Below are 24,989 nucleotides of genomic sequence, written 5' to 3'. Positions count from 1 at the left end.
GCAGTTGCCCCATTTGGAAAATTTTAAAAAATTTAGACACAAAATTAGCAGTTTCCAGCCTCTTTTATTGCATTTCAATATAGGAATAGACATTACAAAATTATGTGAATGTCAATGTATACTAATAACATTTTTATTATTTTTTATCAACTTTGAAAATGTTTATCCTTACAGCGATTTGTCAATTTATTCTTTTTCTTTTCCATGCTTTTTTGTTACCTTCCTGAGGTGTTCGCTGCTTTATTCCACCCTGTTCCCGGTTACAATGAATATTTTGCTGCTTTATTCCACCCGGTTCCTGGTTACAATGAATATTTTGCTGCTTTATTCCACCTTGGTTCCCGGTTACAATGAATATTTTGCTGCTTTATTCCACCCTGTTCCTGGTTACAACGATCATTTTGTTGCTTTATTCCACCTTGACTACCAAAAAAATGCTGGCTGCCGCCGATCACTGACACTTCCCTACCAAGGCCCCACTCCTGCAAGGAGTCTGAGGTTCGCACTGCACCCATGTTTGAAAGTAGCTGTGAGAAAACCGATGGGCCCCGATCCGAGCTCCTGAATGCGGAAATCATTCAAAAATGTGGAAAATGGATTTTAAAAGTGCAGAAATCCGTATAAACATGGAAAATTCACATACCCGATATACTTTGAAGGACCATTTCATCGCTTAAGTGCAGAATTACATCAGGCTCATCTGTATCTCCATTCCATACATCTGGCTTTGCCCTACCCCCTACATAACAATAATCTATGTATGGAAAGCATTTTGAAAGGAAATTAGTTTCCTTGTCCCATGTCGTTCCTTGCCCCAAATTGAAAGTTGTAATTTATTCTCAATTCTATCTTTAACTCATAATAACATTTTAAAAATATTTGTTTCAGGGAATAGCAAATGATGGCACAGTATTTGTATTCGTAGAGGGATTGGGCAAGTATCCTAGAAATCCAGAAAGCAAGGCAAAGAGAAAATTCATTTGGCTAAGCATGGTAGGGATTCGGAAAAAAATCAGTCTTAAATTATGCCCAGAGGATAGAAATTCAAATCAGCATGTTAATCAAGATGCACCTTATGAATGGAATGGCTGGGCTTATGGAAGAAGAAACAAGGTGAAGGAATTAAAGAGGTCTGTAGTAATTTAGTACATGTTAATTAAATCTCTCCCAACCTCTTCTATTCTTTTCTCGGCTTACTAATCTGCCAATAAATTTCCAATCCCGACAACAGCCTATCAATTTCTTCCGTCCTTTCTGCAATGAGACTTAATATTCTTGTAAAAAGATTACCATAATTGAACAGACTATAATACTTAAGCTATGGCTTAAGTTCTACCATAATTTCCCTGCTCTTGTATTCTAAGCCTTGTGTAATATGTAAATAAAATGAAATTTTATTCACTTTATCAACCTGTTGTAATGTCACAGAGCTCCAGGTTTCCTCTATTCCTCTGTGCATTCCAGTAAACTCCAATCTATTATGATTTAGCTTGCATTATTGCCCCTCCCCAAAAGTAAGAGATTGTGAATCTCTTACTTTTCCAGACATAATTTCATTTGGCATATTTCTTTCCAACTGACCAGTCCATCAACATCCTTCCACAGTCTGTGCTTGCCTCGTATCAGTCATACAGTCAAGTTTTAATCAAAACATTTATCTTCCTATATTTTTAAACATATATAGTTTATAATATCACAAAAAAGCAAGAGAGCAACTCAATGATAACATCAAATGTTCTTCCCTAGGACTTTACAAACTTTCCTTAAGAAATCCCAATGATTAATCTGCATTTCACTAAATGCCAGTGGAATTGATTCCAATAATAACCGGGGTTGATATAACTGGTGCACAATGACTTGATTTATTGCACCCTCTCTTTAAAACAACATTGAAGATTAAAAACCAATGTCGAGTTTGTATGTTTTTCTTGTGACAATCTGCCCCAGATTCCACTCATATACCAAAAGTAGGTGTGGTTACCATAATTAACGAAATGAAGGTGGGTTGTTAGAGAATCATAGTGGAGTTAATGGGCTTATTTCCCTAACAAGTGGTTCCATAGATATGAATGGGAAAATAGGATTACTCTAAGAGTCGTCATAGTCTCAATGGACTCTTTCATGTTGAAATAAGTTATGAGAATTTAGTTAAACTAAATCTAACATTGATTTACAATTTGTAATACATTTAGGAGCACTGATTGTAAATAATGTACTAACCATGAGCCATTGGATTCTGTTTAATATATTCTCTCCGTATACTTATATTTTTAAGGAGACACTGTCTGGCATGTGCTCTTCGCTCTTTCACAGGGTCCTTGGCACAGAGTGCAAACACCGCCATATATTCCAGTGGGAGCATCAATTTTCCGAGGGCTTTGTGAAGTTTCAGAGCAAATATTTGTCTCACCTGGTAGCACTCATCCTTTAACAATAAAATTATAAAATCAACATATTGTACTTGGCAGAATGTCTATGTATAAACATGACTTTTGTTATGTAGAAGAGAAAGATTATGTTATAAATCAGTGGTTTTCAAACTTCTTTGTGGATTGATTTTTCCACAAATCAGTGGAAAAAAAATGTTTAGAACCACTGCTTTAGTCCCAATTGTTACTGAAATATTTTCCTTGAGAAAAATTGTAATTGGCCCATTTCCTTTGGAGTTATGAAACTGTGCACATAATAAGCCAATTAGGTACGATTAAAATAGTGGTTTTCAAATTTTTTCTTTCCTCTCACATACCATTTTAAGTAATCCCTCTTTCCAATATTTTCAATGAGTTTTTATTTATATATATATATATATATATATAAGACGTAATAACAAAGAGCTGTAAGCAACCTATGAGACAAAAAAACTAAAATGTATATAAAACAAAACTATTCTAATAATCTAACCCTTCTCTTATGAAGTTATGATTAAACATGTTTCATTAATACATGAAAGAAAGGACAACGAGACCTTAAAATGGGATCCAATAATCCAATAAATTCTGAAAATAATTAAGGAAAGTACCCCATAAATTTAGAATATTAAAGTTCATTACAAAAGTAGAGGATCTAATTTTTTTTTTCCAGAGTCAAGCATGTCATTGAGTATGTGTAAGGGGACAGCATCCTTCCATCTCATAAGTATAGCTCTTCTGGCAATAAGAAGAGCAAACGGCTACATGGGATTGCGGCCCAGAAAGTAATCCCTTACTAATCACAGAGCATCTATGGCATAGGGATTACTTAAAGTGGTATGTTAGTGGAAAGAAAAAGTTTGAAAACTACTGCTATAAATGATGATGTGAATGTTCCATCTGTTTGACAAAGCTGAGTCATTTTTGTTCAGTTATTTTGTGATACCTCATTGGACATTTAAAATTATTTGAAAATTAGCTGATCTAACACTCAATATATTCCTAACATTTGAACACTGATGAGCCTATTTAATCCTATAATATTCATGTTGAAAACTATTTTAGATTGAATGAGCATAAAGGCATGACACAAGCAATAAAAATAAAGAACACTTACATTAATAACAAGTGCACAAAGCTGAAACTGCTCTGGGGTGATAATTTCATGATAGCAAGGTTCTTGTGCAAGTTTTAGAATAGCACATCCTGCAGCCAACCGTAATCGAGACATATCAGATTTACTGCAAGACAGGAAAAGCAAGGTCAAACTATCCCGGCAAAGTTCCACCTCATGCATTTATTTGTAAATTTTAAAAGCTCTCAATCTGAATAATGATAACTCATAGAAAGCCAATCACAGAAACCACAAACCCAAAGTAGTAAATTACTTACCTGATAATTTTTAAAATTACTTACACATATATGGATAATCTTTCATATCTGAAATCGACTAACAAGAAATCAGGATATCTGTTTTTCTTGCTATTCTTCAGATCATGTTCCCATTGATAAATAAATAAATCAATTCTGACAATTAACAAAATCACAAAATTGTGTTGGAAGGGAAAGCAATGGTGTATGCAAGTATGTTATCAAATTACATGGTAAAATGTGCAATTATTTTCTATTTTCTCTAGAACCATAGAACATGAAAAATGATACAGGTCCTTTGGCCAATCTAGTTCGTGCCAAACAAGTTCTATCCTATCAACCTGCACAGACCATAGCTCTCCCATACATATTACGGTGGCACGGTTAGCACTGTAGTAAATGCAGTGCGAGAACATTGCTAACGACCTGGGTTCAAATCAGCATTGTCTGTAGGGATTTTGTACATTCTCCCCAGGTCAGTGTGTGTTTGCTCCAGTTTCCTTGCATATTCCAAACACGTACAGAGTTAGTATGTTAATTGGTCACATGGCAGTATTTGGGAAGTGCAGGTCTAGGTGGTTGGGCTTGTTACCATGGTGTATTTCTAAATTAAATTAAAATTTAACTATCCAATCTTCTCTTAATTACTGAAATTGGACCTGGATCTATCACCTAGATTGGTAGCTTGTTTCAAACTCTCAATACCCTGAGAGTGAGGGCCCCATAAATATTTCCCCTTTCATCCTTAAACCATGTCCTCTAATTTTTGTCTCACCCAGTTGAAAACCTTAATGCTTTTTACCCTATCTATTCTTCTTATAATTTAGGATACTTTTATCAAATTTTCCCTCATTCCCTAACACTCCAGAGAATGAAATCTTAACTTATTCACCCTTTCCTTATAACTCAGCTCTTCAAATCCTGGCACTATCCATGTAAATTTTCTCTGTACTCTTAATTTTATTGATATTTTTCCTGTAGGTAGGTGACCAAAAGACATAACATTCTAACTCCTGTATTTAATACTTTGATTTATAAAGGCCAATGTACCAAACACTTTCTTTACCACACTATCTACCTGTGACACCACTTTCAAGAAATTATGCAATTGTATTCCCAAATCTCAGTTGTGCCACATTCCGCATTTCCCTACCGTTTACCTGGATTGTCCTCTCAAAGTGCAACACCCCACACTTGACTGAATTAAATTCTACCTTCAATTTTACATATTAATTTTGTAGCTGGACCAGATCCCAAAGCAAGCTTTAGGATCTTTCCTCACTACCCTGTATACCCCCAAATTTGCTGATCCAATTTACCAGATTATCTCTAGATCGTTGAAAGAAATTATCCTTGCAATTGACCCTAACCACTCTCTGACTTCTCCCACAAAGCCAACGTTTAATCAAGTTTATAACCTCATCCTGGATGCCAGGCGACTGAACCATCTTGATCAGCCTCCCATGCATGATCTTGTCAATGCTCTTTCTAAACTCCATGTAGACAACATCCACTAGTTTTCCCTCCAACTTTCCTGGCAACCGCAAAAAACTCTGTAAGGTTGGTTAGACACGACCACAAAGCAATGTTGACTATCAAATCAGTTCCTGTTTGTCCAAGTATTATATAAATTTATATTCATCGGCCTATAATTTCCCAGATTATTTCTAGACCCTTTCTTAAACAACAGAACAGCATTAGCTATCCTCTAATTGGCACCTTACCCATGACTAAGAATGTTTTAAATACTTCTGCTAGGTCCCCTGCAATTTCTGCACAAGTCACCCTCAAATTCCTAAGGAATATTTAATTAGACCTGAGGATTTATCCACCCTTACTTGCCTTAAAACAGCAAGCACCTGCTCCACTGTCATCTGTATAGGTTCCATGACTTCACTGCTGTTCTGCTTCACTTTCAACTTGATGTCTGTCTCATGAGTAAATACAGAGGCAAAACATTTATGAAGCCCCTCATTTCATGCATGGATGACCATTCTGATTTTCAAGAGGACTAATTGTGTCCCTTGATATCTGGATTGTGGAGGGTCATGTAACCTCTTTGGCTGGAACCTGGTGGGAATGTGGATTGTTGAGGATCACGTGACCTCTCCACTTGGAACCCAGTCGGAAGATGCATTACCTGCTAATTAAGTTGGACTCTGCCCACCCATTGGTGCATACCTGACCATTGGCCCCTTTAATCATCTAGTGATTACCTGGGCCGGACCCTCCACCTTACTGCACTATAAATTCCACCGGGTGCAGCTCTTTCTTTTTAGTTTTTCAGCTTGGAAAACGCTGGCGGAGTCACTGGTAAGATGTACAGTATATAGGTATTGGAGCTGTTGTATACTGTTGTAGTTAGAAATAGTATCGGAGCCTTGCCCACGTTAGACAACAGTAGGTAGCAATTGTATTTCTTGGTTGTGATAAGTCTATATAAAGTTATTAAGTTTGATGTGACTGGGGTGTACTGTGCTCGTGAAAGTGTAAGCAGTTACTGGTATTGGTAGTGTTCAGTCTGATGTGATTGCTTGCATTGTATTGTGATTGAATATTTACTTGCATGTGTTATCCCTGTTATGATCCCCTTACGTGTGTTTCAATAAAAAATATTTCTGCATTCAACTCGAGTCCAGACCCACTATTCTTTAAACCCAATGAACTTTTCCCTTTCGTCACAACACTATCCTTTTGCTCTTGATACATCTGAAGAAGCCCTTGGGATTTTACTTCTCCTCAGGTAGGTTGTTTGTTCCTTGCTGCCTATACCTGCAATGCACCTCCTCCTTTATCTTAATCAGGGACTCAATGTCTTTCAAAAACAAGGTTCCTTATACCCATTTTTCTTGCCTTCAATTCTGCCAGGGATATACAAACTCTCTAAATTTTACTTTTGAAGGCCAGAAAATAACCTGTCCCAATCCACACTTTCCAGATCCTTTTGGATACCTTCAAAATTGGCTTTTCTTCAATTTAAAATCTCAACCCAAGGACCAGACCTATCCCTTTCCATTATTATCTTTAAACTAATGGTATTATGGTCACAAGATTCAGTGTCTCATTCCATATAAGGAGATCCAGTTTTGCACTCTCTCTCATTGGGACTGCTATATATTAAGAGGACTGACTACTGGTTGATCTATAATATAATCCCATTAATATTTCTCATTTCTCAGTTCCACCTACATAACCTCAATGGGTGTGTTCACTAATATGTTCTGGGACTGAGCACTGCAGTAACAATTCCCCTGACTAACAACAGCACCCCTCCTCTTTTCATTCCCCCCTCTCTATCATGTCTAAAACACAGGAACATTGAGCTGCCTACCACTCCTGCCTTTCTGCAACTAAAATTCACTAATGGCCACAATGTCATAACTCCACATGCTGATCCATGGTCCAAGCTCATCCATCTTTCCAACAATACTTACATTTCATTCATAATTCTCAGGTTTTTTTCCCCGCAAAAAACTAACAACAGCACCGAAGTACAATTAATCAAAAAGGAAATATGAACTGCTACCTGCAATCAATTCTATGTTGTTTTTTACTTGAATGACTCAGTACAATAAAACGCCTGGTATCCAACACATATGGGGATTGGTAGATGCCAGATAAATGCACTTTACGGTTGCTTGAGATTGTGTGTTTCGTGATTGTCGAACTCGTGGTGAGATGTGCCAATTTTAAACTTCCATATTTTTTACCCATTTATTTTCTGAAATTTTTTTGCTGGTTGCATGAGGCTGCCGATTGCTAGAATTCTGGAGAACAGGGGATTTAATAACCAGATGCTACACATAGAAGTGATACTGTGGTAGGCAATATTCCTGTTGCAACAAAATATCCAAACTGGACATCAATGAATTACCTTCTCATTAGAGGAGAAAAGAAGGAATATGAAAGAGATGAGTCTTGGAAATAGATGCAACACCTTACCAAATCATGGAACCACACCAGAAGCCAGGATTGCAGAGACCCTTGGAACAATCTTTCCAATCGTTAGTGTGGGACAGAAAATAAACGGACAGCACAAGACCAAGATTGATCACCTGGTGTCTTAATAGGTAGTATATTATGCAAGGTGTGACTGTTTATACATTGCCTTTGTTATTAAGAATTTGAATAAAGCCAAGTATTGCTTTCACCAGCTGCTCATGGTCTGTCTTGAATACAAATGCAACTTCAGCATAATAAGGGTACAGACAATTACCAGTTGGGACCCAACTGCTCAACCTCAGAGTCCAAAATTTAATTGTCACAATCTGAATGAGAAAGTTCACATTAATTACTGTGCAAACCACCACCTAATATTTTGAAATCTATAAAAAGCAACTGGTAAAATTACAACTTAGGAGCAGAAAATTTTCATCAGAAGAGAAATGTAACTGATAACAAAGAAGAAAGATCTTCAATTAAATATTGAATTATTTTATGTAATCAATGGATACTATGTTTTCATAGAGATATTTCATTAATCATTTTTTTCTTATTACTAATTTAAATACACTGATGGGATCATTCTTTGTTGAAAAGTTCATGAATAAAGTCAACAGAACAAATACAATTATTATGAGCAAAGTTACCTTATCTTTTTCTGTTCAGTTAGGTCACCTTCACTAACCAACATGGCTGATAACAGCCTAAGTGTAGAATTGGCAGATTTGGATTGATTATTTTTCATCCCCAGTAACCACCGTACCAAAAGCTTAATAGCCTGTACCTAGTGGGAAAAAGTTAAATTAACGCATAATAAATACAATCTTATGAATAACTATTTCTGCAAAATATTTCAAAGACCTTTAAAAAAATGTCAGGCCTTGAAATTACGTAGTCAAACAAATCAATATGAAAGCAGAACAGTTTGATTGCTGGAAACAGAGAGAAGAAACAGAAAATACTAAAAATATTGAATATTTCTGCCAACATTTGTGGATCTAGTTAATACTTTCGATTAATAATGCCAACTGGTAAACTGGTTAAAAAGTCAGATTACAGTAAATAAAATTGAAAATACAAAGAGTAAAAGACAGGAGGTGAGGGGATGTAATCAAAAGAGAAATGACAGTACAAATAAAAAGTAGTCCAGAGAAAACGGCATCATCAGTAGAAAGATCCTGAATTTACTTCTTGATCACAACCACCATCAACTTCCAAATAGCCAGTAAACTTATAGATTTAATTTGTTATCTCATCTAACAGTACCTTTGCTAGAACTTCTGGAGAAACCTCTTCATTTGGGGTCCACAATTTACCATTTTTCCCTCCAGGAAACTAGGAAGAGACATCAACATTTATTTGAATGTGGAGTATAAGTGACAAACAATACATTTTTGATTTTATATCAGGTGATGTCGATACAGGTGATGTAATATCACCGAAGATCATATTATTTTGCAATTTCCTTTAAATATTTCATATGAGACAATTCAAACAACTTTTCCAACCTTTCAGAGGCAGTAGCCCATGGAGGCATCTCAATGCCAGTGCATATGATGGGAGGTATTTTAAATTTTAAAATGTAAATTTAGACATACAGCACAGTAACAGGCCATTTTGGCCCATGAGTCTGTGCCACCCAATTAACCACTGTTTTGAACAGTGGGAGGAAACTGGAGCCCCTGGAGAAAACCCAAGCAGACATGGAGAGAATGCATATACTCCTTACAGACATCGCAGGATTCGAACCCTGGTCCCAATCGCTGACGCTGTAAAGGCGCTGTGCTAACCGCTATGCCAACCATGCCACCTTCCTTTGTTTATATTCCACTGCTGATGAATGGACTCAAAGTATCAAAATTGGCCCTTCTCCATTTTAACTGAAGATGTACTTTTGTCAAGATAACCGAGGACATCACCTTTATTGTTCTCTCCAGCTACATATTATATCTTGCTCTTAGAGTCTGGAATAGAGCATCTAGTGTCAGCAAGTTAATAATTTAGGTTTCCTCAATAGAATATCCTTAGCGTTGGGGATACGTCACTGAAGTTAATTCACTTTTCTTTTAAGTGGATTTGGAAGACGTTGGAGAGACAGCAGTGGTAACTTTCCACTTATTGTGGCACTTAGTGCTTTTGACATCCATAGATATCTTCCATATACAGGAGAACAGGAGATTAGCTGTTCAGTGGACCATGAGATTAAAAATCATCCAAATCTTGAACATACTACCTTTTCCTTAGTTGAAGACTTGGAGATCAACTACTGATCATCAGTATATACAGATGTTGTCTAAATACATCAATTCAATGATTGAAGTTAACTCATTTATGCAGTGTAGGCTCAGGTTTTCTATTCATTATGTAGATTGGTTCCAGTGGGAATCTTTTTGCTTGGACCTGTGGTGTAAAAGACTGGGAAAAGCATTGGGACAATGATGCAGCCTTGCCTGTCACCAGTAAGAAATGGTTCACAAAAGTTTGTAATGCTTTGGATCTAGATCTATTTGGATCTTGGCAGGCAGGTGAGGGAGCTCTGTGGCTGAGGGACCAGTGCATGCGGCGGGCTGCTGGTGACTCAAGGTGTGGAAGCTGGAGACTGCTGTTGGGAGACTCACACTGGGCTGAGGACTGCTGGAGACTGGCTCAAACTGGCTGGAATGATACCACGTATCAGAACTGTAATGCAAGGAGGTGCCGAGGGTGCTGAAGGCCTCCTGACCATGTCGTAAGTTCAGATCTGGAGCTCAGGTTGCCAATACTTTGGACTGGACTCTGTGTGGCTGTGGGTGCTGTGGAAGCACTGAAGGTGAATCAACTGACACTCAGTGACTCTGGGGGGGACTATCTTTTGCTTCTCTCTCTTTGACTGTAAATGGTGCTTAGGCAATTCCTGTCGGTGAAGAATCTGTTTGCCTTGCAGCAGGCAAAATTTCATATAAATATGACACTGTTTTATTACTATGATAATAAATTGAATCTTAGTCATGAATATTTATGCACCTAATGTGGATGATGAAAAATTTACACGATTCTTTTCTTAATTTATTACAAGTATATGATAAAGTTATGATTGGAGGTTATTTTAATTGTTGTTTGGATCCATTATTAGATAAATTTCCAAAAACAGTAACTAGATGGCAAAAAAATATTAATTTTAATGAAAGAAATGAATTTGATGATATATGGAGGAAGTTAAATCCTAAAGAGAAAGATTTCTCTTTTTATTCATTTTGATATGATTGTTATTCTAGAATAGACATTTCTGTTATCAGCACAATTTCAAGGTCAGATAGTATTTGCTGAGTATAAAACTAGACATTTATCAGATCATTCTCTTTTACTAATAACATATACAGGATTGGAAAAAGTGGATATTACATATTGATGGAGATTTAATTATTAAAAAATGTTGAGTTTTGGTAATTTTATGAGGGATCAAATAACAGCAGTTTTCAAAGATAAATGTAAATTCTATTAATAGCAAGTTTATATTATGGGATATTCCGAAAGTAGATTTAAGAGGACAAATTATTAGTTATACCTCTAAAATTAAGAAGCAACATTTAGCTGAAGTAAATAAATTAGAAAGGGAAATAGAATCCTTAGAGCAAGATTTACAACGAAATTCAACAGAGGTTAAAAAGATACAATTGGTTTATAAAAAATTACAATATAATTCATTACAGACTTATAAATTTGAAAAATTATTAAAATAACTAAACAGAAATATTATGAGTTAACGGAAGGGGTTCAAAGTTTTAGCTTGGCAAATGAAATCAGAACAAGTATCAAGAACGATAAAAGCTATTAGAAAAGATTCAGATATTACCAATAAACCTCAAGAGATAAATAATGTATTTAAGGAATTTTATAAAAAATTATACACTTCTGAGGCTGTGAAAGATGAAGTTAAGATAGATAATTTTTTTATTTGATCTTCAATTACTTTCATTAACTAATAAAGAAATTAAGGAATTGGAGACTGACTCCTTTTACTCAAAATGAGATTATAGAACTGGGAAATCTCCAGTTGAAGATGGGTTTACAGCTGAATTTTACAAAATATCTTTATTGATTGAGGTTCTTAAGGAAGCTTTGGAAATTCATTCTTTACCGGATTTTTTTTCTCAAGCTATTATTAGTTATTTTTAAGAAAGATAGAGTCCTTTTGACAGCAAGTTCTTATAGACTATATCTTTGTTAAATGTTGATTATAAAATTGTAACAAAGGTTCTCGCTAATAGATTGGCAAGGTATCTACCTTCTTTGATTCATGTAGATCAGGCTGGATTTATAAAAGACCATTATTCTGTCAATAATATTACAAAGTTAATTAGTTTGATAAATATTTCACAAGAGATATCTAACTTACCTATAGTTTCATCATTAGATGCTGAAAAAGCATGTGATAGAGTGGAATGGGGATTTTTATTTAAAGTGTTGGAAAAATTTAAATTTGGACCAGTATTAGTTGGATTAAGGCAATATATAAAAATCCAATGGCTAGAGTTGTGACAAATGGGCAGATATCATCACCGTTTATGTTGGAGAGGTCTACTAGAAAGGGTTGCCCTTTGTCACCGGCATTGTTGGCATAGATAAATTGAACCTCTGGCACAATTAATAAGACAAGATATCTATATAAAGGAATTAAATTGAAATCTGCTGAATTTAAAATTAATTTATTTGCGGATAGTGTTTTGATTTATGTAACAGAACCAAAAGAAACTTTTGAGATTTTTATACGATAGATTGGAATAATATGGAGTAATATCTGGTTACAAAATTAATTGGGGGAAAAAAGTGAAACTATGCCATTAATTGAAGATGATTATACCTCTTGTAAGAATATTGTTAAATGTAAATGGATCAATTTCTATACAAATGGAATTTGAAGTTGTTACATAAACAATACACCAATTATGATGCACTTGATGTAAATATGGAATAAGATAAATGAAAAGATAGGTACATGTGGTAAAGTTTCTATTAAGACACCTTTATATCAGAATAAACTTTTTCTTTTTACAGGTTAATAACCAATTTTTAAAAATATGGGATCAAAAAGGAATTAAATTTGTACAGGATTGTTATGAAGTAGGTTATTTTATTACATTTCAAAGATTGAAGAAAAAATATGAAATACCATTGAATACTGTTTTTTTGTTATCAAGTTAGAGCTTTGTTGATGGATTTGGGAATACTATGAGGTTTGTGACAATATAGTTATGTTTCTTGGAGATAAATAGGGGTCACATACAAACACTTTAAAAGATTTTATTTAAAATACTGGAGCTCTGCTCAAGCTAGATATATTGAGGCCAACAGTCTTTGCAAAAGTTTTGTGGAGTCCACACAAGAGTCTTCACTAATGGATTGTTGTTTATAAAAAGGCAACAGATGAAAGATCTTGTTGGAGCTGCAGATTATCAGGAGGGGTACTTGCTGGTTCTAAGAGGGTCATGTGATCTTGCAAGGAGAGAGTCAAACAGGCTTTCTCTCTGAGAGAGAGAGAGAGAGAGAGAGAGAGAGATCAGTTCTACAGTTTTAAAGTCAGTGGCAGCAACTGAGACTTGAACAGGACAAGCTGGCAAGCTTGTGGAAAACCCCATTTGGAAGACAGAGTTTGAGTGCTTAGTTCAGCCTGGTCACAGCCCTTGTGGTTCATGCAAAAGGAGAGGACTGTTGTCTAATGTTTCACTTGGACTAAGAAAAACAAAAAGGCACTATGTGGTGACAGTATAAGAATTGCCTGCAACCAGTAAACTTGGGGGAATGAGAAGTGAGATTTGACTGTGAACCAAAGAACTTTTCTGAACTTACACACATTTGCGTTTAGAATTAGAAGGAGGTTAAGTTAGGTGAGTTAAGTTAAAGTGTGATTCTGTTTTCATGTTTAAAGATAATTAAAAGCAACTTTTGTTTAAATAACCATTTGTCTTGGTGAATGTCTATTCCTGCTGGGTTTTGGGGTACTCTGGGCTTGTAACAGGTTGCCTAGATAGATTAGTTTTGAAATTTTAATTACGGACGGTAGGAAAAAAAGATTTATATCAGAAATGTATGCATTATTACAGAATTAAATGTTTAAGCCAGATTTACAAAAATCTAGGTTAAAATGGGAAAAAGATTTAGGAATACAAATTACTCAGGAGGGTTGGAGAAATTTGTGTAAAGATAGCATGACAAAAATAGTGAATGTAAGATATTGATTGATTCATTATAATTTTATATATCAATTATATTTAACTCCTGAGAAATTAATGAGATACAATTTATTTTCTATGCATGCCAGAAAGAAAAAAGAACATTATTTACATGCAACATGGTCTTGTAAAATGGTGAAGGTTTTTTTGCATGCGGTTTAAGGAATTTTTACAAAATATTTTTACAGTTAAATTCCCAATGGACCCATCAATATTTTTGTTAAGTAATATTAAAAAGATTTGTTTGGAATTAAGATCAAATAAATTTCAAATAGCATTTTTGAATTAGCATTTGCTGTTGCAAGAAAATGTATTGTGATTACTTCAAAAACCGATAAGAGTTAAATTTACTTTGATGCGATACAAAATTGAGATCTTGCATACCATTGGAAAAAATATCATATAGTTTACGGGATAATTATTTTTTCTATCGGAAAGTTTGGAGCCCTTATTTGGATTATATGGGTTTAAAATTTTGAATACTTCTGCCTTGGTGTGGTGAAATGTCTCAATCCACAATATTTATCCATGTTATTATAGTTTATACCTCCTTTCTTTCTTGAGAAGGGGTAGTTAGGGGGGGAGATTAGGGGTTGTTTTAGGTAATGAGTATACAAAGGGAGATGGGCTTTTTTTTAGTAGGGGGTTGGGGGTATATGTTATATGCCATATATACTTATTAATATTTTATATTTTGTATTAAGTTTATTAAATTTATGTATTATGGTTTTAAATTTTAAATAAAGTATTAAAAAAAAGTAATATTCTGTAGTCAGGCAAATTTGAAAATGATGTTCCAAAATTATCCTCAATTGAATGAGTTGAAAGGGTTCTGTGAAATGAAAATAATCCATACATGTTCTTGATTTTTCTGGGAGTGATGAGATTATGCCGAGTGTACCTCAAAATTGATAAACCCTTACAATAATCCAGGAAGCAGTGTTTTGACAACCAGAAAATGGTGGTTGAGAAAGATTTTCCAATGACTTTACAGCTGGTACACACCAGGGTGACTTTTCTGCAGGTACCACAATCAGAAGCATACCTTTTTGAAGGAGGTCACAATTAGTCACTCTGAGGTTGCTAGAATGACCTCCTCTTTCCAGACAAGAGAGGAGAGCTTGTAAATCTGATTTAAATGTTTTCTTTATCAAGCTTTATAACTTAAGCAGGAACACTCTCTGCTCCTGAGGCAATGTTTTTCAAATGGCATTTCTGATTTCTTATCAATCATGGCTGGACCTAAAGGTTGCTATATAATGGAGTCAAAGGTGCTCAGAATGATATTCGGATTCTTTACGGTGTTCCTTCCAGCAGGTGAAGGTTGTATCCAAATGTTTAGTAAACTTATCTCTGATTTCTACTTGAGCAGCTATGATTCTTGGCTCTTTGCCCCTGAGATGGCCTCAATAGTATGAAAAATTATTACAGTTGCTGACCTCAAACGTTGTTCTATGCATCACATGTTCTTGGATTTTCAAATGCACCCAAGCCTTCAGGTGCCTATACAGCAGTTTATTTCCAATGGAGGCACAGTGGAACTTCGAGTCCATAAATTCTTTACTTTTAAGTAGCTTCAGGTGATTCTCAATCCACTTGAATATTTTCTGGTAGAAAAGCTCCTCATTAGTTATATTCGTCCATTCTGCCCATTTTGTGAGTGATTGTTGAGAGAATGGCATCAGATGCATATACCAAGCAGCAGTCATTATTTTGAGACAATACAGACCAAATTAATACAGAACAATGAGAAAAAGTGTGAATTAATTTAAGACTATATCTGGTAGATTCATTAAGATAAATATATAATTTTGAAAATACAATTTCAATAGGAGCTGTATGAGGAAAGCTTCTATGACCTAAACTGAACAATTTTTAATCGAGGAACACAAGCTAGACTTACAAATTTACCAACAGAAGCAACAGAATGTTTTGAAGAATACAATGGAAAAAAAACAATCTCACAAGGCAACAACAGTTAGAATTTTAGCAACTAAAATGTGAAACAACTGGAAGCAAGATGCAGTGCATAAACTTGACATACCCTGTCATTCATAAGTAAATCTTTTACAATAAAATTTGCGACCACCGACTTCATTGGAGAGGCAAACTGATCTGGTGCCAACATTGCAATGTGTCCCAACGAGACGAGTGGAGTTACCAGTTGCTCTGGGGTGTCGGCATTTAGGCTTTTACTTAATGGCTGGAGAAAAGTATACATACATAGAATTTACAAAGAGCTAAACAAGTACCTCAATAGTAAACTGAAAATACTGTATAGGAAACTCCCATATTACAGTGGGTCATGTTTCAACAGAATAGGCTGTGAAGTGATTTTCACCAATGACAAACTGCATCATCTGCACATATATCAAAAAATGAGTTTAGAAAAAAAATTCTTTCCCACAAATTCTAAGAGTGCAAATTTTATTTTGTATCTCAAATTTTTGGGTGGTGACATGTGATTTATCTCAGGGCGAATTTCCCTCACCTGAACAGCTGTAATGTGGGGGTCACCTGTGCAAGCTTCCATCATAAAATACTCATTCATTGCAGTAGTTCCTGCACTTCAAGTGTTCAGCAACACTAAAATTCTTTCAACTTATTATGGCAATTTAAAATAAAAAATTCTTAGAAAGACAACAGAATAATGGGCATTTAATGTTTTACAGGAAAGACCAAGAGTCTGAATCCCAACTCTGATCTTTCAAAATGCCACTTATTACTGTTCGCATCAGCTCAAGACAAAATAACCAGAAAACAAATTGCATGCAGCCTATTACAAAAATTGGGGAGCTATTATGACCTGACAAATTATCAGTGCAAACACCAAACTAGATAACTTGATATAATTTGACAAATTCTTAAAAACTTTTAAATGAAGCAACAATGAATGAACAATCCACTGAATAGTAATAAAGATTTGTTCAGATACCTCAAAGATCTGTGCCAATTGTACTTCTTTGTTTGTGAAGATAGCATGAATGCAGTGAACAGCTTGCTTAGCTTGACGAGGAGTACCTCTCTTTGCTTTCTGATGAAGAATGGGAATGAGTGTGCTGTAATAAAAATATTTTATCTTTTTGATTAATAACATTTTGAAAGCTAAATCCAGCTGAACTTCTAATTTCTCGATTTCTTGACATTTTACCTGGGTGGCAAGGTTAGTGCGACGTTAATACAGTACCAGTGACCCCGGTTTGAATCTGGAGCTTGTACATTCTCCCAGTATCTCCAACCATCCATTTTTTTTTGCATTTAAATGTAGACTTATGGCACGGTAACAGGCCCTCCAGCCCATGAGACTGTACCACCCAAATTAACCTAAAACCCCCATACGTTTTGAAGGGTAGGAGGAAACAAGAGTACCTGGAGGAAACCCACGTAGATACAGAAGAATGTACAAACTCCTTACAGACAACACCAGGTTCAAACCTGGGATGCTAGCGCTGCCACTCACTCCTGCCTTTCAAAAACGTATGTGGGTTGAGAGTTAATTGGGGTATTTCAATGAGATAATTTCTCTTCTACACTTAAGTGCAAATACCTAGAGTGCTTAATTATAGGGTAACCAGTCATTCTGGGAGATAATCTGTTGACCACATCAGATAAACATCATTCTTTAGGTGGGGAAACATTCCAGATGTGTCTCATCAACCACCCCCCCCCCCACCCCCATGGGATCAGATGGGGACATAGTTACTCTTTGGCTCGAAGTTCCTTTTGTAATTAATGGCCAACATACATTACCGATTAGCATTGATCCTTTCTGCACCTCACTAGCATCAGACTCCCAAAACTAAAATTATGAATTTATTCCTAAACTCTGTGTTCTATCCATTAACCAACCTTCAAACAAGACTTCAGAAATGAATAATTATGGGGCCCACTTATAATAGGAACACATGAATTCAAATACCCAAGGCAGTTAAATTTAAATCTAAGTGAATAAATAACATGAAATTCATAATTTAAATGCCATGAAACTACTGGATTGCTGCAAAAATATTATGCGCTATAGTGTTGTCCTTCACTTGTGAAAATCTATAATTTGAATAAACATATCCAGCTTGTCTATTTGGTATCAACCCTATTTGGTATCAACCCGAGTCCTGACAAGACCATCTACTTCTGCCCTTGAGGACCTTTCAAGCCTTCCTGTAAAACATCTAGAGACTGATATCTATATTAGGAGAGCTATTCCACAAATTTAAGTATCTGCCTAACATATTCAAAGAACCATATATTTAACCAATGCCTCAAATACTTCCATAAGATTCTTGACAATTTTTCAGTCTCACCTGTAGAAAAGACCCACCATAATTGTTAAATCAGGGATCCTGCTAGGGACTTCGATGCATACCAAAGTGGACATATACAGGAGTATCTTCACCAAAATGATTGTAATACTTCAAAATAACTTTAAGGTAATAAATGGGCAACTGATTGCTAGCCGAACCAGTGACATCCACACCTCTTAACCATTGAAAAGCCTGTATTAATACAAATCCATTTGTCCCTTTGGGAAGAACATTCTTGAGTGTGAGACTATGCACCTGCACTTTCAAGGACAGTTTCTTTCCTTCTGTTTACAGATTCCTGAATGAATCTCATAAGTAAAATAATGATACCTTTTCTCTGAGTTAACTGAACTCTGCACTCGGTATAATTGCTGTACTATGTATGGGTTAACTAGCTAGATAGCTTGGAAAACAAATTTTATCACTGCACTCGGTAGTCATGACAATAAACTTGAATCAATTTTGTGCGTAGTGAGAATGCAAGCAGTTTGGAGAGCTTGCAACATTTACATTAAAAGAGCCAAATAGTTTGATATGAATCTGCCTTTAAGAACTTCAAAGGGAAATAATCTAGAATACAACAAAAACAAAGTACCCACAATTAAATTGTGATACATAAAAACATAGTGCAAAGAACTGTAAGATCTTGCTTGAAATAAAAGAGATAAACAAGTGGAAAGATTAACTACAAGTGTTAAGTGCCAAAAATGTCAAGTTTTAACTTAAAATGGTTTCCAGCAATCATAGAATTTATCTGGGTTAAAAAAAAAGCAAATCGTACACTAATCAATACAAACTAAAATTAGAAACATGTAGTGTGCAGAGGATGTCAACTAAATACTCTATGCCTATATCATCTATTAGTAAAAGCTATCCCATTGGTTCCTATTTCCCATGCTTTCTACAAAGGGTGCAAATTTTCCTGCTCAAGTATTTATCAAGATCTCTTTGCATAGTAAATCTGTTCTTACTTCCTTCTGACGGCACATTGTAGGTCTCAATTTGCCTCACCTCCAGTCTGCCTCTTTTGCCAATTACCTTAAAAATGAATATTCTGGACACAATGGAAACAGATCTTATAACATTAGCAAATCCTCCACAAATTTTTAACAACTATTAAATCTCCCCATAACTTTTTTTTTAACTTAAGGAAAACAACTTTAGCTTCTCTAGTTTCCACAAAGAACAGATTGTTCCACTGAATATTTTTGAGCACTACCTCCAATGTCTTGAATCCTTTTTGCCCCCTCCCGATCTAAAGCATGCTACTTAGAATTAAGCAATATATCCTGGCGAGAACTGAGGTTTTGGGACAATTTTTATAAATTATCAAGTGCAACACGAGATATTTGTTTGTGCAATAAATGCAGAGAGGCACAGATCTTATACACAAACTTTTCTACAAATGCATTATGTGTAAATTGACAAATGACTAATTATGCTAACATTTCCTTGTCCAAGAAAAGTATTCTTCAAAAACATTAACTTACGAGCGAATCTGAAGAAGGTCCGTTTCTATTTTGTGTCCAGTATTTCTAAAGATTTGAATAGCAGCTTCAGCAACTTTATCATCCTCCATTTTTAGACACTGCAAGAGCGATTCGTACGTCTCTGAAGAGTGGAAGGAGGTAGGGTGTGTGAATGATAAAACCTGTAAGATAGTAATTGGTACAAAATAAATAAATCTTTTACTCTTGGGTACAGTATTCATTATTTTTAAATGAACTTTGATTCCAAGTTAAGTCTATATAATAAGTACTAATGTTAAAACACTGTACAGTCATAGCCAATTCCCAACTGTAAATTGCGTAATGTCATAAGCTTCACAAAAGAAATAGAATCAGACTAGGAAAGGAAACAAGTTAGTTTGAAATTTGTATAACAGTAACCAGGACACTCTCAATAGAGATCCTGTAGAAGGTTGACATGATGGTAGCCAGTAGTCTGGCAGAAAACACCTTAGCACTACTCTCATTACTTCCTCTGGGCTTGGATCTAAACGCTTCTGCTTTTCAATGCTTCATCTGACAAATATAACATATCACCTCCTTGAGGGAATAGTGCATTTCTGTGTAGGGTCCTAAATAAATGTTAACTATGGGATTCAAAGTACAAAATTTAAATTGGTTTCAGTTTTAAAGCTTTTACTTCAACATATCTGAGAAGTGAATACCTTAAGCAGTTCCAAGCCTGCCCTGATTGCAGAATCAGGTGACACACCCTCTTCTTCATCATCTGCAGTCCCTTCTATGGATTTGTTCATTAGTTTCACTAATGAGCTGAAAAATGCAAACATTTTAGGCTTTTGGAATAAATACAATACAAATACAATCTGCTCCTAATTACTTGAATATAAAATCATCTCTTTTTGAACTTTCTAAATTAACTTTTCAGTTAATTTTAAAATTTTGTTTTAAACATATGCATCAATTTGTAGTTATTTAGAAATATTGGAGAGAAATTTCCAGAATTGTTTTTTATTATGTTGAAACATGCATAAGTTGATGGGAAATGTGATTTTTTTCAAATTCAGGAGGGTGAAGGAACTTGCTCCAAACTAAAATTTACAAAGGCATCAAAATGCTAACAAAGTCTCGCAAACTCCATGCAGTTGGGTTTCCTGGAAATGAACCAAAGCATTTACCCTTCATCTTAAAGGACTTACTGAAAAGATTGAGTGCTCCAGACCACTTTCCTATAATTAAGTCACAATGTGTGTTTGTTAAGATATTTCACATACAGATGAAACATCAAATTGGAATCTAGTCTGGCACAAGGACTAAAATACCCAAACTGTGCTCAGAGACCCAAAATTATACAATATACATACAATTATACTTTGAAAAGCTGATAAAAATCAGAAACATGGGCATGCAGTTGCCTTTTGAATACAAAATTTACTTCACTGTGGTTGGATAAAGCCCCAACTCCAATGCATTTACACTTAGTTATAAGTGAAAATACTAATGTTATTCTTACAAAATAGCTGGAAAACAATATATATCATGCACAATGATCTTAAAAATAAATTACAGAATGAAAACAGTGAGCCACAAGTTGTTAATTAGTGCTACAATCTCAGAGAGAAGAAATACACTAAGATTACTCAATACATTTATTCAAAATTTGAATTATTTCATTCAGGAAAATAAAATTAGTTGTCAGAACTGTAAGGCTTCAATACAAAATTTGTATCAAAGAATACAATGAACTGCAAATGCTAGAACCATGAGGAAAGAGAAGCTGATGAGAGATCAACAGGTCAAGCAGCATCATGGGGAAAAATGGATGGTCAAACATTTGGTTTTTTTTTGGTTTTTGATAAAAGGTCCTGACTTGAAATGTTTTTCATATGCTTCATTAATAATAATAGCACAACAAACATTATTACAATATTTCAAACAATCCAAATACATCTGGTATTTTATATAAAAGAAAAAAGAGTAAAGAAATACAAAAGAAAAACCTCTTATTAATCCCCCACCTCCTCCCCCAAACCCATTACAAACTAAAGAAAGTTAAGAAAAAGAGGGACAAGAAAACCAAAACAGGAGTACTTCACTTTATGATACTTTAAAACATATAGAGACCTATAAGGGAATGTTTGAGATTCATTTAAATTTTAATACACACAGTTTGTAAATATGGACTCCATATTTTACAAAATGTATTATTTCTTAAATAATAAGTAATTTCCTTGTGGAATATATCTCCAAACAGATCTACATACCATCGATCCATTCCCAAATCAATATCCAAATTTCAAGTTACAGCAATACATTTTCTAACTACTGTAACTCAATTTGAACAAATTTAACTTGGTACATGCTCAATTTTATGTTTAATTCCTCTAATATCTCCCAGTAAAAATAACATTGGATCCTGTGGGAATTTTACTCCAGTTAGTCATTCTAATAAATTACCCAAATCAAGCCAAAAAGGTTTATTTGTGGAACAGTGCCAAGTTGAATGCAAAAGAGTACCAACATCTTGCCCACATCTAAAACAAAAATCTGAATAGGTATAGTTCATATTATGTAACTTTTGTCGTGTTAAATATAACTGATGAATAAAATTATATTGAATTAACTGATATTTCACATTTATTGTACTTTTCATACTCTCTCTACATATCTAAATCCATCTACGTTCATGATTTTGCTTATTTAAATCTACCACCCATTTTTGTTTTGATTTATAAACACCTTCTTTTGTAATAATTTACACATCTCTGCAATTAATTTCTTTACATCCCTAGTACATAATAATAACTGTCTCCACTGGTAATTCTAAATCTTGACCAAAAATTTCACAAAAAATCTCTTAATTTGATAATAACAAAATTATGTATTTCCCAATATCTTAGACATTTTCTTCATTCTACTAAGAGTAATACATTTCCTGGCTTCAAAACAATCTTCAATTTTCTTAATACCACAATACTGCCAAATTTAAAAAAAAGATTTTCTATGGAATAAGTCTATTTTGAAATAAAGGTGTTCTAGACATCAAACCTCTTCCTACAATCACTTTATCGATTTTATTCCAAAGTTCAATTAAACGTTTCAGCATGGGTTTAACGATCTTGCATTCCATTTATAAATAAAATGTTGTGAATGTGCTTCTCCTATTTTATCAATTTCTATATTCACCCATGCAGGAACATTATTTAAATAATACATTACATTGAAAAATCTCAACTGTGCTGCTTTATAATAATTCATAAAATTGGGGAGCTGTAAACCTCCTAAATCATATTTCCACATTAATTTCTCCAAAGAAAGCCTAGCCATTTTTCCTTTCCATAAAAATGTTCTAACACAAACATTTAGTTCCTTTGTATTCGAGGAAAACATTCACCTTAACACAATTCACTCTACCCTTCAATAGGTAATATATTCCATTTTTCTAAATCCTCTTTAATTTTCTTTATTTATTTGGATAACTAATTTAATTTAAATAATTTTGTCAAATCTGATTGCACACGAATACCTGAATATTTTATTCCAAGATCTGGCCATCTAGATTCAATTACTTCCTTACATTTCTCATAATCTCCATTAACTAAAGACATAATCACACGTTTCTCCCAATTAATTTTATTACCCATATGTCTCCATATTATTTTATTCTAATTTTAAATTGTTGCAAAGAATTTAAAGGATCTGTTAAATAAATCAACACATTATCTGCAAATAAATTTATTTTATATTCTTCTTGCTTCACCTTAATACCCACAATCTTTGAAACTTGTCTTATTAATTCAGTTGCTAAATTCTATTGCTAAAACAAATAAGGCTGGTGACAATGGGCAAACTTGTCTACTTGATATCATTAATTCAAAAGTTGTTGAAATCTGTCCATTTGTCATTACTTTTGCAATAGGATTTTCATACAACATTTTAACACAAATCCAACTTGAAATGTTCATTGTCCATTTCTCTCCATGATCCTGCTTGTCTTGCTAAATTCTGTTTATTCCAATTACTACTTTCCATGCTCGTTTCAGTTCAGCAATCTAAACACCGCTCCTTTTAAAAAGCAAACACTTTTGACTGAATTTATCAGAAACACTTACAAATAAAAGGGGATCAAGGCACAAGATAACTAATTACAAGAACAATTACCAAAAACTAATGACAAAAAAGTCAAAAATAAAATTAGTGTTGTTGCAACTTATACTGATGAGACAAAAAAGCAAGTGCCAGAAGTGCTTCAAAGTGGACATTTTCGATCTTAATTGTCTGCTGCTAAACATAACATGCATGCCAAGTACCAACTTTGAATAAAAATTCCAACTATTGCTTTGATTAACTCAAACCTAGTTTGATGGATGCAGAATTCTTCTTGAAGTTGGAACTATCAAATTTATACACAACAAATAAATGTCACACATGTAGCTTTAATAAATGTTTGCAAGAAAATGTTTCACAGAAGTATCTTAAATATTTTGAACGATGTACCTTATGGCTTCTGAATCAATGTGAACAGGTGCAATCCTTTCTAGTAAGAATTTCACCATTTCCAAAAAGGGATTAGTTGGCTGCTTGGGATTAGCTAGTTTTCGTGTAATTTCTCTCTAAATATCGGGGAAAAAAAGCAGTTAAGTCATCCTCAAACTTAACAATGGAAAGCAAATGGCTTGGATATGACAATCATCAATGGTTAGCCACAAATTATTAGCTTTACAAAGATTTGCAGTTTGTTAATAGTTTGGCAAAACATTGATCCATTTTTCTACAACCAAGCAAAATATTTCAGTATTTAGGAGTGGGAAGAGAAGCTGATGTAGCATGTCTCTGGAAAATCACAGAAGTGCAGTTAAAGTATATTGGGCTAATCTTCTTTGGGGTAAATGGAGTTATCAGCACAACTCCCAGTATCAAATTTTATTAAAAAAACTCGATGAGAGGCAAATCAGTGAAGCACTGATTTATCCATCTTTTTAGCAGGCTCTCCTGAATCCAGCAGTAGCTTATCTCAGTGTATTTTTTCCAGCCTTGGCAACAATAGACAGACTCAGCTATTAGTGATTCTGACATCACTGACATGTGTCAGGGCATTGGAACTGCTGAGCACTCTCAATTTTTGCTTTTGATCACATGCAGATTATATATGGCTTCAGACAAACTTCCTGGGATAAAAGCAAAGAGCTGGGATTTCATTTGGATTTTTCAACATCAATATAAACATTTGGCTAGTTCTTATTTTGGCATTAAGTGAGAGAAGACTGCCCTGGCAAGGTCAAGATCTTCCCT

General features: G+C 34.5%; 1 protein-coding gene across 7 annotated transcripts in view; it reads right to left on the bottom strand.

Moving 5' to 3' along the window:
- The window catches only part of pds5a (PDS5 cohesin associated factor A), a 222,185-nt gene that overhangs the window by 52,846 nt on the left and 144,350 nt on the right, over positions 1 to 24,989 (bottom strand). For all 7 annotated transcript variants that reach the window (XM_069924889.1, XM_069924887.1, XM_069924892.1 and 4 more), the window contains 9 exons: positions 24,195 to 24,310; positions 20,405 to 20,510; positions 19,722 to 19,882; positions 16,866 to 16,989; positions 15,975 to 16,133; positions 8,988 to 9,056; positions 8,369 to 8,505; positions 3,526 to 3,649; positions 2,221 to 2,425 (listed from right to left, as the gene is read on the bottom strand). In XM_069924889.1, the coding sequence (XP_069780990.1) occupies positions 2,221 to 2,425; positions 3,526 to 3,649; positions 8,369 to 8,505; positions 8,988 to 9,056; positions 15,975 to 16,133; positions 16,866 to 16,989; positions 19,722 to 19,882; positions 20,405 to 20,510; positions 24,195 to 24,310 (1,201 nt within the window). The remainder of the gene's footprint in view (positions 1 to 2,220; positions 2,426 to 3,525; positions 3,650 to 8,368; positions 8,506 to 8,987; positions 9,057 to 15,974; positions 16,134 to 16,865; positions 16,990 to 19,721; positions 19,883 to 20,404; positions 20,511 to 24,194; positions 24,311 to 24,989) is intronic.

This window comes from Narcine bancroftii, chromosome 3 (genome assembly GCF_036971445.1).
Source record: "Narcine bancroftii isolate sNarBan1 chromosome 3, sNarBan1.hap1, whole genome shotgun sequence".
Lineage (NCBI taxonomy): Eukaryota > Metazoa > Chordata > Chondrichthyes > Torpediniformes > Narcinidae > Narcine > Narcine bancroftii.
This window is presented reverse-complemented; position numbering and strand designations above follow the sequence as displayed.